General features: G+C 36.3%; 1 protein-coding gene across 2 annotated transcripts; it reads right to left on the bottom strand.

Moving 5' to 3' along the window:
* Window positions 1-3,184: 3,184 nt before the first annotated feature.
* Window positions 3,185-14,951, bottom strand: LOC120430951 (protein boule). Of its 2 annotated transcripts, none has more exons than XM_039596074.2 (5): window positions 14,817-14,951; window positions 8,837-9,002; window positions 4,413-4,472; window positions 4,153-4,323; window positions 3,185-4,079 (listed from the first exon to the last, which is right to left on the bottom strand). In XM_039596074.2, the coding sequence occupies exons 1-5, from the start codon at window positions 14,912-14,914 to the stop codon at window positions 4,038-4,040; spliced, it is 537 nt and encodes a 178-aa protein (XP_039452008.1). In that variant the 5' UTR covers window positions 14,915-14,951; the 3' UTR covers window positions 3,185-4,037. The 2 variants fall into 2 exon arrangements, with proteins under 2 accessions (XP_039452008.1, XP_039452009.1); XM_039596075.2 differs by having other exon boundaries at window positions 8,849-9,002.
* Window positions 14,952-15,448: the final 497 nt, after the last annotated feature.

The raw sequence follows: 15,448 nt of genomic DNA, 5'->3' as shown, positions 1-15,448 counted from the left end.
ACACTGAAACAAAAATACGCGCCATTTAAAACATTTGTTTAGTGAACGTCAAACGCCAAAGCAAGTTGTCAAATTAATGTTGACATTTCAACCCCATAGAGTTATCTAAGCCCGTGCTCACGCACACTAGCACACCATTTGTTTTGCTGGCTGGTACAAATTTTAACCTCACTTTTTTCGTGTACGTACACGCAATACATGCGCACGTAGATAACTCTATTGTGCGAAGATTTCCGAGCACGTGGTTTCAGGCTTTTGATAGCTGTCAGTTAATATAAATAGCAAATTCGGAATCGCTAACATGAATTCAAGTCCATTCGGATTAGCGAATCCGTTCTGTATTAGTGTCTAACGACAACTGCCGATTGTTTGTCTGTGTGCTTCTATGCTTTTCTCTCAATAACTTATACAGTGCAAATAACACAAATTGTGTGACTTTTCCGCCACGCTTGGATCCGCCTATTATATTTTACGGTTTTGCATTCCTCACTGTTGTCAATCCAACGGATCTCTCATTTATTGGATTTTTTTTTCTCTAAATGAATTTATATTGAAATGTTGGTGTGAGTGTGTCTAAAGTACTGTTCACGCTCAGTGAGAGAAATGGAATGTCCCTTGGATCGGGAACTCCTGCAGTTTGTAGGAAAACTTTGAAGAAACCTGGAGTTTTTTTTTCAAGGTCCAATAAACCAAATTTACAGTTTTTGTGTATTGGGTGTTTTTGAAACTGAAAATTTGGTTTAGACCTTTAATAATAAAAACTCCAGAAATTTTCACTAACGACTCCGTTACAGACCAACGGCTCCGAGAATTTGATCGGCACTGAGTTGGTATTCATCTTTGAATTCAGAGTCGAGGGAATAGTCTCAACAAAATTTATTGAAAGCTCAATGCTACTCGAGAGAATAACTCACAACTCTCACCATCAAAACCACTGTGTTCATTTGTCAAATGAAACCAGTGCCAACAAAATTTCGACACCAACGAATGAGCGCGACGTTTGACATTCCATCAAGATCCCATGATCCCAATCAAATGACTTCTGTCACCACGCAGCAAACACAAGGAAGAGAGAGACGAAAAACGAGAGAAAGAGAAAGAGCACATTGCCTCGTTTGAGCGGCAGTTCCATTCAGTGACAGATCCCTTTTCAAGCATTGCACAGTGGTCCAGATCGCAAAATTAAGTGGAAAATTGATTTTTCGAAAAATGGTTAAGTTTTGGAGCTTTGGTGTCTTCAGAAGAGTTGTTGCAAATACAAAGGGGCAACTTTTGGTTTGGTTGAAAATTAGGGTGGTTTACGATTAGGGTGATTTTGGAAATCTAACTTTACAGGAATATTTTTGGGAATTTTTTTGTCTTCTAGAAAGTTGTTGGGCTTACCATTTCAAGCAACTTTGTCGAAGACACCAAAATTTTATCTCGTAATCTACGCCTTCTATGACCAAATTTATAGAAAGCATCTGAGCAAACCTTCAAAAATCAGTTTTTTGAACGTGGCAATTCAGGGTTAAGTTTTAGAGAAAAGCGATGTTCTGAGCACTTTTAGAGCTCTAAAAAACGAACATTTTTATTTGTTGACACGCCAATTTGGACTTAAGGGTCAAAAGTTACAGCCATTTTAAGGTAAAAAAGATGCAAATTTAAAACTTAAATATCTCGAAATGGCGCAAGCCAAATTTTAAGCACTAGGTTGCATTTGAAAGAGGAGATCTAGCACTACAAACGCTGAAAAAATCTCAGAGGTGTTTTTCTTTAAACTCGAGATATCTTCATTTGAAAAAGTCTAATTTTCAAGGGAAAATCATATGGGACCACCCTAACGAAATTCGAAAAATGTCCAAATATATGTTTTTCCATGTAATTTTGCCCGCTGAATCCGAATCTGCCCTCAGAATTGAGCCAAAGTATCGAAAAATCGAGTTTTAGTCATTTTTAGGGTTTCCATGTAAAATTATCATTTATGACCAAATTATGACCAAAACTCGATTTTTCGATACTTTGGCTCAATTCTGAGGGCAGATTCGGATTCAGCGGGCAAAATTACATGGAAAAACATATATTTGGACATTTTTCGAATTTCGTTAGGGTGGTCCCATATGATTTTCCCTTGAAAATTAGACTTTTTCAAATGAAGATATCTCGAGTTTAAAGAAAAACACCTCTGAGATTTTTTCAGCGTTTGTAGTGCTAGATCTCCTCTTTCAAATGCAACCTAGTGCTTAAAATTTGGCTTGCGCCATTTCGAGATATTTAAGTTTTAAATTTGCATCTTTTTTACCTTAAAATGGCTGTAACTTTTGACCCTTAAGTCCAAATTGGCATGTCAACAAATAAAAATGTTCGTTTTTTAGAGCTCTAAAAGTGCTCAGAACATCGCTTTTCTCTAAAACTTAACCCTGAATTGCCACGTTCAAAAAACTGATTTTTGAAGGTTTGCTCAGATGCTTTCTATAAATTTGGTCATAGAAGGCGTAGATTACGAGATAAAATTTTGGTGTCTTCGACAAAGTTGCTTGAAATGGTAAGCCCAACAACTTTCTAGAAGACAAAAAAATTCCCAAAAATATTCCTGTAAAGTTAGATTTCCAAAATCACCCTAATCGTGAACCACCCTAATTTTCAACCAAACCAAAAGTTGCCCCTTTGTATTTTCAACAACTCTTCTGAAGACACCAAAGCTCCAAAACTTCACCATTTTTCGAAAAATCAATTTTCCACTTAATTTTGCGATCTGGACCACTGTGCATTGATTGAAACAGAAAATCTCCAACAAGCGTCACATATCGACTTCTGACCATATTTGAGTCACCAAGCGGTGGTGGCCGAGGCAGTAAAGCCATTGAATTAGTCTGACAAAGGTCCCTGGTTCGATTCCCGCATACATGACTTTTTGTTTTTTTATTTTGTTTTTTTTTTGTTCGCTTGGAAATGAACTCGAGAGCGTAATTCTCTCGTTCATTTCGAGCTGTGGCCTCTGTGTCCGTAAATGGATCCTCTTGGTTTGAGGTCATAATTCTCTCGAACGAGTGCTGCCCAGTTTAGGGTGTTGAGTCAACATTGTTGACAATTAAAGTCAATAGATATTTGATACGAAGCTTTGGAAGGGGTGAAACTCGGTAGTAACGATTCTGGACAGTATTTGATTTTTTTCAAACGCTTAAAAATGGAAGCAAAAGACAAATTTCGTTGTCTAGATATTTTATTAATGTCCAGTTAATTTTTCAATCACCTTCAACCACACTCCAAACAGTACCAGACTGTATCCTTTTTTTAGTTCTGTGACGCTGCTGCTGTGCCAGAACTGTACTAGACGTTCATGAATTATGCAGCTCCCGAAATGATTTCGCATCCTCAAACTCTTTTCGCGAAGGAGTTTGCTACGTAGTTTGGGCGAACTTAATCCCCATAATGCCGACATTTGCATTTAAATTAACTAAAACAGCGAGCACAATTAAACTGAGCGAGCGGATTGGTTGGTTGGTTGCGCAAAGGCTAGTCTTGTTGTCTTGATTGATCGTCGTGTTGAAACAGAAGATTAGAATTGTGTGTACATTATCGTTTTGGGGGAGAATAAGGCAAGTCGTCTTGGGAGGGGTGGGGCAGAGTGCCGCAACCAAGGAAGAACACACCTCAACGCAAAGAATCCCGTTCTACCTAATATCCTACATCGAAATTACTCTAACCGCTTCTAGCGGGCGCGACATGAAACTGCTAATTTTAAATGAAATAAAATGTAAGCGAAGAGAGACAACAAAACTAATAACTGCTGCCGTGCTGATTCGTTGAGTTTGGCCGTTTCTTCAGTCGCTTCACGATCTCTGCTGCTGCTGCTGCTGCTGGGTTGCTTCTGCTCGATTAGTTTTCTAATTTTAATATCTATCCACCTAACGCGGAGGGGGGGTCTCTCGGGATGTTTTGCTGTACAGGCGCGCGCGCTCACTTCCTCTCTCTCTCGCTCTGCAAGGTCGTCCACGAACTTCCGAAACATACAAATCTGGCATGGCGATTGTTTTTTTTTTTTTCTAAGGCCAGATTTACATACCTTGATAGTTCTGGGGCCAAAGGGTTGGAACATTCTGTAAAAATATTTAAAAAAAAGTGTTGGTAAAATTAGGGCGACGCCTCAACCAAAGAAGCAGAACCACCAACCATTGGCACACTGTAGTACTGGTAGAACGGCTGATACGGCATCGTTGGCGGATAGATTGTTGGCACACCTGGCGGATAGACTGTCGCAAACTGCTCGATTGGGATGTTGTTGATGGTCGGCGTGGGGGGCGTGGCTGCGTAGTACACGGCACCGTTCGTTGCACAGATTGTCTGTGATTAGAACAAAACCAAAAAATAAGAAAAACTCCGTTAATGGACTCCGTCAAAACTTTTCCGAGATTAGACTCCCGCAAACTTACTTGTTTCTTGATCGCTGGGGCAATGTTCAGCTTGCGATCCCTCAGCACGATGCAGTCTCCCTGTTGGGTCACGCAGCAGCCGGAAATGGAACGAGAACAAATGAAGAGAAGGGAAAAAGGGAAATTAAGTGGCGTAAAGTTTCTCTCCTGGCCATTAACATAATGAGCAATCAATTTGAGTAGAGGGAGTTGTAAATACACATGCTACACTGGGCTACTGTATTAAAGGGTACACACATGGCACAGCTAGGTAAGGATTTTGATTACAATGCTAGGAGAATGTGAACAGCACGATAGGAACATGCAGAACTCAAATATAAAAAAAGCTAGAGACAAAAAATTTCATAATTCTAATCAGATTCATAGAACAAAAAGTATCTTAAAGAAGTGAAAAAAAAACTTTTAAATAGTCATATTTTACAACTAAATAGTTCCAGTTTCATCATAACTATTTAAAAACGCAATTCGTCTCCATTGAAGATGTGTATTATCATAACTTGCAAGGGGCCGCATGGTGCCTCAGGTTCGCATAAAATATCTAAATAAAAACTAAGAAGCAAATTTTATCTATTTGGTGTTTTAGACAAAGTTGTAGGTGTTAATAAGGGACTTTTAAAAACAAAATAGTTATAGGACCATCCATAAACCACGTGTCCACATTTTTTAAATCTCAGACCCCCCCCCCCCCACCCTCGCTGACAATTTCCACACAAAACAAATGTTTTTTTTTGTATGGAGCGTGGACAATCACTATCCCCCCCCCTCTTACTGTGTCCACGTGGTTTATGAATGCTCCCTATACTTAAAACAGCCTAACTCCCTTTTGATTTTACTGTTTAACATTAAAAATTAAAAAAAGATTTCTTTTACGCCACATTGGGCGTCATCTACAGAGTATGTCACGCAAAAATCGGCCGAAATTAACAACCCCCCCCCCCCCCCTCCCCCTTATGTCACAGTTTGTCACATAAGGTTGAACACCCCTCAAAAAGTACGTTACATTTTTCCAGGAGTGTTTTCATCGATTTGTTGTCTTCGGCAAAGTTGTAGGTATGGATATAGACTACACTGAAAAAAAATGGTTCACGGTAAAATTATTTTAGTGATTTTTAATTTCACTTTTGTCACTAAAACTTGATTTGCAAAAAACAAACACTATTTTTATGAATTTTTTTATTTTTTGATATGTTTTAGAGGACATCAAACGCCAACTTTTCAGAAATTTCCAGAATGGGCAAAAAATCTTTAACCGAGTTATGATTTTTTGAATCAATACTGATTTTTTCAAAAAATCGAAATATTGGTCGCAATTTTTTTTCAATTTCATTTTTCGATGTAAAATTGAATTTGCATTCAAAATGAACTCTAGTGAAATTTTGATAAAGTGCACCGTTTTCAAGTTATAGCTATTTTTATGTAACTTTTTTCAAATTTGTCGCAGTTTTTCATTTTTTAAATATCGATAACGATAGAACTTTCGTTATCGTTGTCGAACCTCGATAATCTATCGTTATTGTTATCGTTATTCCGATAATTCTATCGGCAATAATTTTATCGACGATATCGGACGATAATTTTTATTTAATACATTTCTAAAATTTACTAAAACCTACCAAATTATGTAGAATTTTTAAGCTTCCTCTTAGTAAATATTTTTTTGATAATATGGTAAGTTTCAAAGTATAAAAACCACAAAAAATTACAAACTACCGTATTTTTGTAAAGTACTCAAGCTTTTATATTTTGCATTATGGGTATCAAACGATTCGAAATTTTGCATGCATTTTCACTGTTTTAGAGTTTTTTGAATGAAATACTCAAATTTTCACAAAAAACCGTAAAAGCTCGAAAATATTGATCCTTGCACTGTAACTTGGATTTGGCCCGCACTTTTCTCTCGCAATTTTGACAACAAAATTTCCGAAAACTAGGCAACCAGCAGTTGTTTATTTACATTTCCAGTCGCAGTTTCCACCAAACTGGACATTCGCACTTTAAAATTGCGATTGACAGGTGAGCAACATCGGCTCGCTTTGATCATTTTTGGAGAAAATTTAAATCTCCCAAGCCAGTTTGACAAGTCGCAATAGTGCGATCGATAGCAAAAATTTAGTGCGAAGTCCAAGTTAGTGAGAATTGCGCAATATTAAAAATTTTATAATTTGCAATATGGATATTAAATGATTCAAAATTTTGCATGTTTTTTAACTGTTTTAGAGTTTTTTGAATGAAATACTCGAATTTTCACAAAAAACCGTAGATGCTCGAAAATACTAAAAAAAAATATAATTCGCAATATGGGTATCAAACGATTGAAAATATTGCATGTATTTAAACTGTTTCAGGGATTTTTGAAAAAAAACTGAAATTTTTACAAAATACTACTTCCAAAAAATACGGTATTTTGTGAAATTTTGAGTATGTCATTAAACAAACTTTAAAACAAGTCTGGAGTTTTTTTTTTGAAAAAGTCCAATAAACCAATTTTCCAGTTTCTGCTTTTTGAGTGTTTTTAGAACCACCTTGAGTCAGGGGTATTAAAAAACACCCGAAAAGCAAAATCAAAAAAATTGGTTTATTGGTCTTTTTCAAAAAACTCCAGAAGTGAAAATGCATGTAAAATTTCGAATCGTTTGATACCCAATTTGCAAGTTATAAAATTTTTAATATTTTCGAGAAAATACGGTATTTTGAGAAAATTTGAATATTTCATTCAAAAAAAAACTCTAAAACAGTTAATATACATAGCAAATTATTCAAAAAATAATATTTTCAAGAAAATAAGGTATTTTGTGAAAATGCTAGTACAGTCCAGACTCGATTATCCGAAGGCCTCGGAAAAATTTCACTTCTATAAATCGAAAGTTCGGATAATCGACTCACGAAACAGTTTTTTTTCGCTGTCAATTTTTTTATTGTTGAGCATAGGTATGACCCCTAAACTACGCTAAAATTATTTAGAACTCAAATTTTATGTTAAAATCAAGAAAATGAAAAAATACGATTTTTTTTTGTTCGTGATTCGATTACCCGAAGTCCCATACAAACCTTCGGATAATCGAACTTCAGATAATCGAAACTTCGGATAACCGAGGCTTCTGATAATCGAGTCTGGACTGTACTTTATTTTCGAGAAAATATGATAGTTTGTGAAAATTTTAGTATTTTATTAAAAAAAAAAACTCTGAAACAGTGAAAATTCATGCAATATTTTAAATGGTTTGATACCCATATTGCGAATTCTAAAAATAATAAAAAATTGAGTATTTTTAAAATCTGTATTTTGTGAACATTTTAGTATTTATGCTTTGAATGCATTGAAAATTCAACATTATATTAATGGGTTAAGTGAATTTAAGAAGATTTTAAAAATGAGTTATCGACCGTGCTCGGCGATAAGATTATCGCCGATACAATTATCGAAATAACAATAACGATAGATTATCATTATTGTCACGACGATAATGATAACCATTATCGTTCAGTTATGTTTTTGTTTTTATTGGAAAAATAGAGATTTCGAGATAAAGCCACTCAAAGTTAAATTTTTACTGAAAAATTCTAGTTTTTCGATTCTTAAAATAGTGGCCAATAATAATGGACATTCCTGAAAATATTTTGTTCGAAAGGTTGAGGAAATGTCCAATAAATTTGTGTAAGAGACATAGAAGATTGTACCTCCGGTTTCTGAACAATTCAGTGAAAAGATGAAAAAAACAAGAAAATTCATGTTTTTAAAGTTTCATCTAAACAGCCTTTAATGTTTTAGTACCAAACTAAGAAACTAATCCAATTTTCAATGTTGAATAAAAAACATTGTTCATGTTTTGGAATCAACTTTAACATTTCTAAAAGGTTTTTTTTTATTCAATATTTGATCTTTTTGACCATACATTCGAAAATTTTAGAAATCTTTTTTAAAATCATGCACTGCATATACACCAAAATTAAAAAAATACATTTCTAATACTAAAATTCATGCAGAACAGTGTGAATGTGCCAAAAATCTATTCTGGAGTTTTTTTTAAAGGACCTATAAACCAAATTTTAAATTTTTGATTTTGGGTGTTTTTAGAACCGCATTGAGTTAGGGGTATTCAAAAACACCCAAAAAGCAAAAAAATTTCAAAAAAAAGAAAAACTCCAGTATTGAAGTTTACATTAGAATCGAGTAGGAAATGGGCCAATTTACACTGTTTTGCTAAAACAACTACTAAAATAAGATTTTACAACATCAGAAAGCACACAACGTGAGAAAAAAGTAAGGAACAGCGCACGACTTATGAGCTGGAGGTGTTGGTGGTGGCGAGCGAGGCTTTGTAACTGGGGTTAAGGCGCACGCACACACACACAAGTGCGGTGAACAGAGAGTTTTCACACTTTCGTCGCGGCGTTTTTTTTTGTCGGCGGGGGCTTTTTCGTACCTTCATACTTACATCGCTCTGCAGTCTTTGCGCTTCGTGTTCCGTTTCGAACGTCACGAAGCCGTAGCCTTTGCTGACGCCCGCCCGGTCGACGATGATTTTCGTGGACTTGACGTTACCGTACGACGAGAATAACCGGCACAGTTCCGCTTCCGTCGTGTCACCACTGGAAAAGAAAGGAGTGAGAGGGGAGGGAAGATTAAACATTGAGAAAAGTTTGTGATAATGTGAAAGGAGAACAATGCGTTTTATTATACGAAGATCCTTTGAAAACGGATAAAACAATGTTTTTTTTTTGTTAATAAGAGGAGCCTTGCAGGAAAGTTTTTTTTGGATTCTTTTGGAATTTAAACGATTGAGTAAAATTAACTGATTTGAGTTTTTTAATCGAGGAAAATATTTAAAATTGGTATCGTTAACAAAAAACCACTCCGGAAAACATCACTCTGCAACAACTGTGGTGGCTATCACTGGAAAATTTTCACCAAAGAGCGCTAGTTAGCGTAACTTTTGAGTGCGCAGCGCATTGTTACTCAGCGGGCCATCGTGCAAAGTTTTTGAATAGATCGTGGGCAAACTTTGGTGCAAACTTATTCATGGTATGTATTCTGGAGCCGTCGACGAGCACCGCCACCGGGGCCTGAATTATAGATCGTGTTTGGTTAATTTTCAAGCACGGAAAACTTTGTAATAAATTTCCACCCTACACAGAACAACTCCGGGACAAAAGCCACGGTCGTTGTGTTTGTCTGACTGTGGTGTATCTAACATTTATGCTGTGAGAGAGCAGCATTATACGGTGGGATGAAGGCAACTTGAAGTAATGAAATTATGAGCAAATTTCGGGCGCGGACGTGCGCCGAAAATCTGTTCACGGTTAATAATTGATTAGAGGGAAAGAAATTTGCGCTGGCTGACTTTAAATGTCAAGTGCGAACTGAATCATAGCGGAGAACAATTTTTAAATATTGAATAAAATTTGGACCGGTGTGGTGTAGTTATAAGCGTGGTTGCCTCTCACACCAGTTGCACTGGGTTTGATCCCAGACGCCTTCCGTCGGACGGGGAAGTAAATGTTGGCCCCGGTCTGACCTAGAGGTTAGGTCGTTAGCCTAGTCCAGGTCGTCTTCCTGGGTCCTGTCTCGGTAGATTCGCTGGTACTACTAAGGAAGTTGGACTCACAATCCAAAGGTTGTCAGTTTGAATCCCGGGGTGGATGGAATCCTAAGTGTAAAAAGAGGTTTGCAATTGCATCAACAATCACAAGCCTCAGGACACCTAGTTTCGAGTAGGACTCTCGCAATCGAGAACGCCAAGGCAATGGCATAGAGCGAATAATTTATTTATTTATTAAAATTTGTATACTTAAAGAATCCAAGGTCTGTATGATTTTGATAATGATAAGTTACCCAACAAAGAACAAAATAATGAGTTGATTCAGAGAAAATTCTTAACTTGTCTCTCGATGTAAAAAGCAAAACCAGTGAAATTTAAGTTTCAGAAGAAGCATTTGATCATCCTCTACCACTCGGATCAAAAATCTCAATTCCCGTTTCTTAAAAAAAATGCATTAAAATGCATGCATGTGTGCTTTTTGAAAACTCACCCGAGTATTGTAATTATTTCAAATCTGACTTTAGTTTAAATTTTTATTTTTTACAGTCTATACTCGATTATCCGAAGGCTATATTGAAATTTCATTTCGGATAATAGAACCGAAAAATTAAATGTTCTCTTACTTTTGATTGTCGAGCTTAAGTATAATCCCTAAACAACTGTTGATTTTTTAATGCAAAATGACGGAAAATAAGTATTTTGTAATTTCATAGGCAATCAACTATTCAAGTTTGACTAAAATTAGAAAGCAAAACTTGAATTTGATGTTAAAAGTAAGAAAATTAAAAAAAAATGCGAAAACATATTTTTTGATCGTGATTCGATTATTCGAAGTTCCATACAAACCTTCGGAAAATCGAAGTTCGAATAATCGAGGCTTCCGATAATCGAGTCTGGACTGTATTGGCATTTTTGGAAATGAGTTGCAAAATAAACGCTTAAAGTTGATAAAAGTGCAATAAACAAGTGCATTCAACAAATAAATTTCTAAAATTGATTTTTATTTGTAAATCTACCTTCAGCCGTAAAAACAATCAACCTTCATCCTTGACCATACCGAGGACATAAACTTTTTAGAAACATAATTGTCTTACATGGATAGATATCTTGTCAGCATATCTGGAATCTTTATGTTTTTGGATACGTAAACATAGAAGTGTTTCCAAACCCGTCAACATTTTTCTCGATTTCGATGTAAATGTTTTGAAAATCGACAACATTGTTGTTCGAAATCGTAAAAATGTTGACGATTTTGGAAACATTTCTATGTTTTTATCCGTGTACTCATCCAGATATCCAGATTTTGGTTCTAGCAGGCAGAATGCTATGAAAGGCTTTTTATTATGAATTTAAACTACAGTATTTGTTCTGCACAGAAAAAAAAATTCCAAAATAGTGAATTATGTTCATGAATTAAAGAACCACGGAGGAATTTATGCCTCCTATCATATATTACTAGGTGGTTTGCAAACGATTTTGGGAATTGACGTTTTTTTTTCGTGTGTGCTGTAGGCTCAGTCAATCAGACAAACGTTAAAAACAATACCAAACCAAAATGATCGCGGGTCAGTGGATGTACAACAAATTCAAAATCATCTCTTAGATTTTTTAAGGTCAAAATTCAATCATTTTTTTTTGTATTTTATAGAGAAAACATTTACATCGGTGGTTTCGTCGTAATTTTTCAAACAGTCTAGTTAGCGAGCTGCCTGTTAAACGGACATAAATTATGAATTTCGTAACCAGGAACAAAGTGTAACGTTTTTCTCCAAGTTCTACAATTTGTTGGAACCGAAAAGCTTTTGACGAGAAATTTTGTGTGGATTTTCACTAAAAAGTCTTGACTTGATTATCTGAAGTCCATTTCTAATTTTCTTATGTTTTTTGGTAACATTTTCTTCATGATGTTGAAAATTTTCATTTATTTTGAATGTTTTGATTTCCTGAAGCTTTCAGTGAAAGGTTCATAAATTCTTACATTAATTATGATGCACTTAGGCCGTTGGAAATCTTTTTTTAAAATTATGGAAGGAAGTCTAATGCACTGTAAATAATTTGAAATGCATTTTCTTGCGTTTAAAATCATATTTTAGCAATTCTCTGAGATTTTGGTCATTCGATTTTTTTTTGTATTTTTAAATCCGGCTGAAACTTTTTTGGTGCCTTCGGTATGCCCAAAGAAGCCATTTTGCATCATTAGTTCGTTCATATAATTTTCCATACAAATTTGGCAGCTGTGTTTTCCAACTTCATTTTTCGATGTAAAATCAAATTTGCAATCAAAAAGTACTGTAGAGAAATTTAAAAAAAGAGCACTGTTTTCAAGTTAAAGCCATTCTTAGGTAACGTTTTGGAAAAAAAGTCCCAGTTATCCATTTTTTTTTTAAATTAGAACACATGTTTGCTCACTTTTGAAAGCTGAGAAAATTCTCTACATTTTTTTTAACTTTGTTGATACGACCCATAGTTGCTGAGATATTGCCATGCAAAGGCTTAAAATCGGGAAAATTGATGTTTTCAAGCAACCCACCATTTTCTAACGTCGATATCTCAGCAACTAATGGTCCGATTTACAATGTTAAAATATGAAACATTCGTGAAATTTTCCGATCCATTCGAAAACATTTTTTTTCATTTTTTTAAACCAAGACTAACATTTCAAAAGGGCGTAATATTGAAAGTATGGCCCTTTTGAAATGTTAGTCTTGATTTGAAAATACCGAAGGCACCAAAAAAGTTTCAGCCGGATTAAAAAAAAACAAAAATTAAAATTCAAAAAAAAAGATCGATTTCGTAAAGAACTGCTCATATTTGAGATGGATCAACGATATTTTTTGATGAATTTCGTTGTACAGTACTGCAAAAAGTTATTTTGCGAAAAAAATTGTCAATACTTTGATATTTTTAAAACTAAAGAGGCAGGTGTGAAATGCATTTAAGAACCCTTTTTTCTTTCATTTGTTTAACATGCAGTTTTTGTAAATATTGCTCGGTTTCTAGAGCAGCAATTCCATTTGAAAAGAGCCTAAACCAAAAAAAAAGTTCTCCGATCGGGCTCAAAATTTTTCTGGGGGTTCCTTGGCCAAAATAATTAGACCCGTATTTTTTTGTTTGGCCATTAGGGTGGCCTACATCGTGCTAGGGTGGTTCAAAAAATGGCAATTTTCGTCATTTTTCGCAAAAACCACTTTTTTCTAAAAATCATATCTCCGCGCCATTTCATCCGATTTTAGCTGTCTTAGACGCAAAAGAAAGGTGATGAGTTTGGCTATTTGGGAAAAATAGTAAAAAGTTCCAAAAATCTAGCTTAACTATTGAAAAAGTCGTATGAAAACTTAAAATGGCGTTTTGACCGTGTCTGGACCAAAGAGCCTATGTCTGAAAATATTTTTATCGGATTCCTCGGAAAATTTCACATAACATATCAAAAAATTGGCGATGTCGAACCGTACGTTTCCGAGATATGATTTTTTGAAAAAAAAAACTGCGTTTTTCGACGCGCCACGCGCAAAAACGGGAAAATGACGAAATCGGCAAAAAATCAACTTTTTCCACTAAAACTGCGATAACTTTAAAATTTCAGCGATGACCTATAGATGTTATGGTACCAAAAGTTGCGTCTCTCAATTACGAAAATTTTGGTACCCAGACATGTATAGGTCATCGCTGAAATTTTAAAGTTATCGCAGTTTTAGTGAAAAAAGTTGATTTTTTGCCGATTTCGTCATTTTCCCGTTTTTGCGCGTGGCGCGTCGAAAAACGCAGTTTTTATTTTCAAAAAATCGTATCTCCAAAACGTACGGTTCGACATCGCCAATTTTTTGATATGTTATGTGAAATTTTCCGAGGAATCCGATAAAAATATTTTCAGACATAGGCTCTTTGGTCCAGACACGGTCAAAACGCCATTTTAAGTTTTCATACGACTTTTTCAATAGTTAAGCTAGATTTTTGGAACTTTTTACTATTTTTCCCAAATAGCCAAACTCATCACCTTTCTTTTGCGTCTAAGAAAGCTAAAATCGGATGAAATGGCGCGGAGATATGATTTTTAGAAAAAAGCGGTTTTTGCGAAAAATGACGAAAATTGCCATTTTTTGAACCACCCTAGCACGATGTAGGCCACCCTAATGGCCAAACAAAAAAATACGGGTCTAATTATTTTGGCCAAGGAACCCCCAGAAAAATTTTGAGCCCGATCGGAGAACTTTTTTTTTGGTTTAGGCTCTTTTCAAATGGAATTGCTGAGAGGTCGTATCGAGGAGCTCCGATTTGGATGAAACTTTCAGCGTTTGTTTGTTTATACATGAGATGAACTCATGCCAAATATGAGCCCTCTACAGTAAAGGGAAGTGGGGTAAAACGGGCATTAAAGTTTGAGGTCCAAAAAACATGAAAAATCTTAAAATTGCTCGCATTTCCGTAAAACTTCATCAATTCCAACTCTCTTAGATGCATTCGAAAGATCTTTTGAAACCCTTTAAAATGTGTCATAGACATCCAGGATTGGTTTAACTTTTTCTCATAGCTTTTGCAAATTACTGCTCAAAATTGATTTTTTTAAACCTTAATATCTTTTTGCAACAGCCTCCAACACCCATACTCCTATAGGTCGAAAGTTAGTGAATTTCTTGGACTATACTTGGACTGGACTCAGATTTTCTGAGTGCAAAAAATAAGTATGATTAAAATTCAAATTTCAATGCTCAAATGGGTGCTATAAAGTGGATTTTTTCAACACTTGCATAGTAAAATAGTTTTGATTTTTAGAACGGCGAGTAAAGCTCAGTCAGTAAAACTCACCCAGTGTTCATGGAGCAACAAAAAGGAGCCTAATTTATATATTAAAAGAAGTGCCACTCACCTGATACCGCCAACGAAGACCCGGTTCGGAATGAGCGTGCCGTACTTGGGCGCCGCCAGGGCACCCTCGAGCTGGCCAGCAGCGTTCGGTATCGCCATCGCGGCCGCCGCTGCCGCCGCACCGTGATGTGCCGCCGCAGCCGCCGCCAGCTGTTCCGGCGTCGTGCCGGGGTGTATGTGGGTGGCCAGCTTGCTTGCGGTCACGGGCCCGGTCGAGACGAGCGGGTTGAACTGCAGCGCCGGGCTGGGCTGGTGCGCCGGGTGGGCCGGGTTAAACAACAGGGAGGACGTCGTGGCGGCGATGTTTGGGAACCGGGGGTCGGGACTATCGGGACTACTCCGAGCCGCCTCCGAAAGCGAGGACACTACGTAAATCTTGGCTGGGCTTGCTAAGGCCGAATCTTCAATTTTCCTCTTCTTCCTGCTCTTCTGGCGCACTATATGCTTCTCTTCTCTTTCAACAGATTCTATCACACTTGCGGTCACGATTCGCCCGGAATCGAACCTTATTCTTTTAATTTTTTGATTGGAAACAGGATAACAATAACGAATACACTCAAACGGGTAAAAAACACAGTCTTCTTAATCTTCTCAAAAACCGTAACAGCTTCCTCTTCTTGTTTCTTCCAAGCG

This window comes from Culex pipiens, chromosome 3 (genome assembly GCF_016801865.2).
Source record: "Culex pipiens pallens isolate TS chromosome 3, TS_CPP_V2, whole genome shotgun sequence".
Lineage (NCBI taxonomy): Eukaryota > Metazoa > Arthropoda > Insecta > Diptera > Culicidae > Culex > Culex pipiens.
This window is presented reverse-complemented; position numbering and strand designations above follow the sequence as displayed.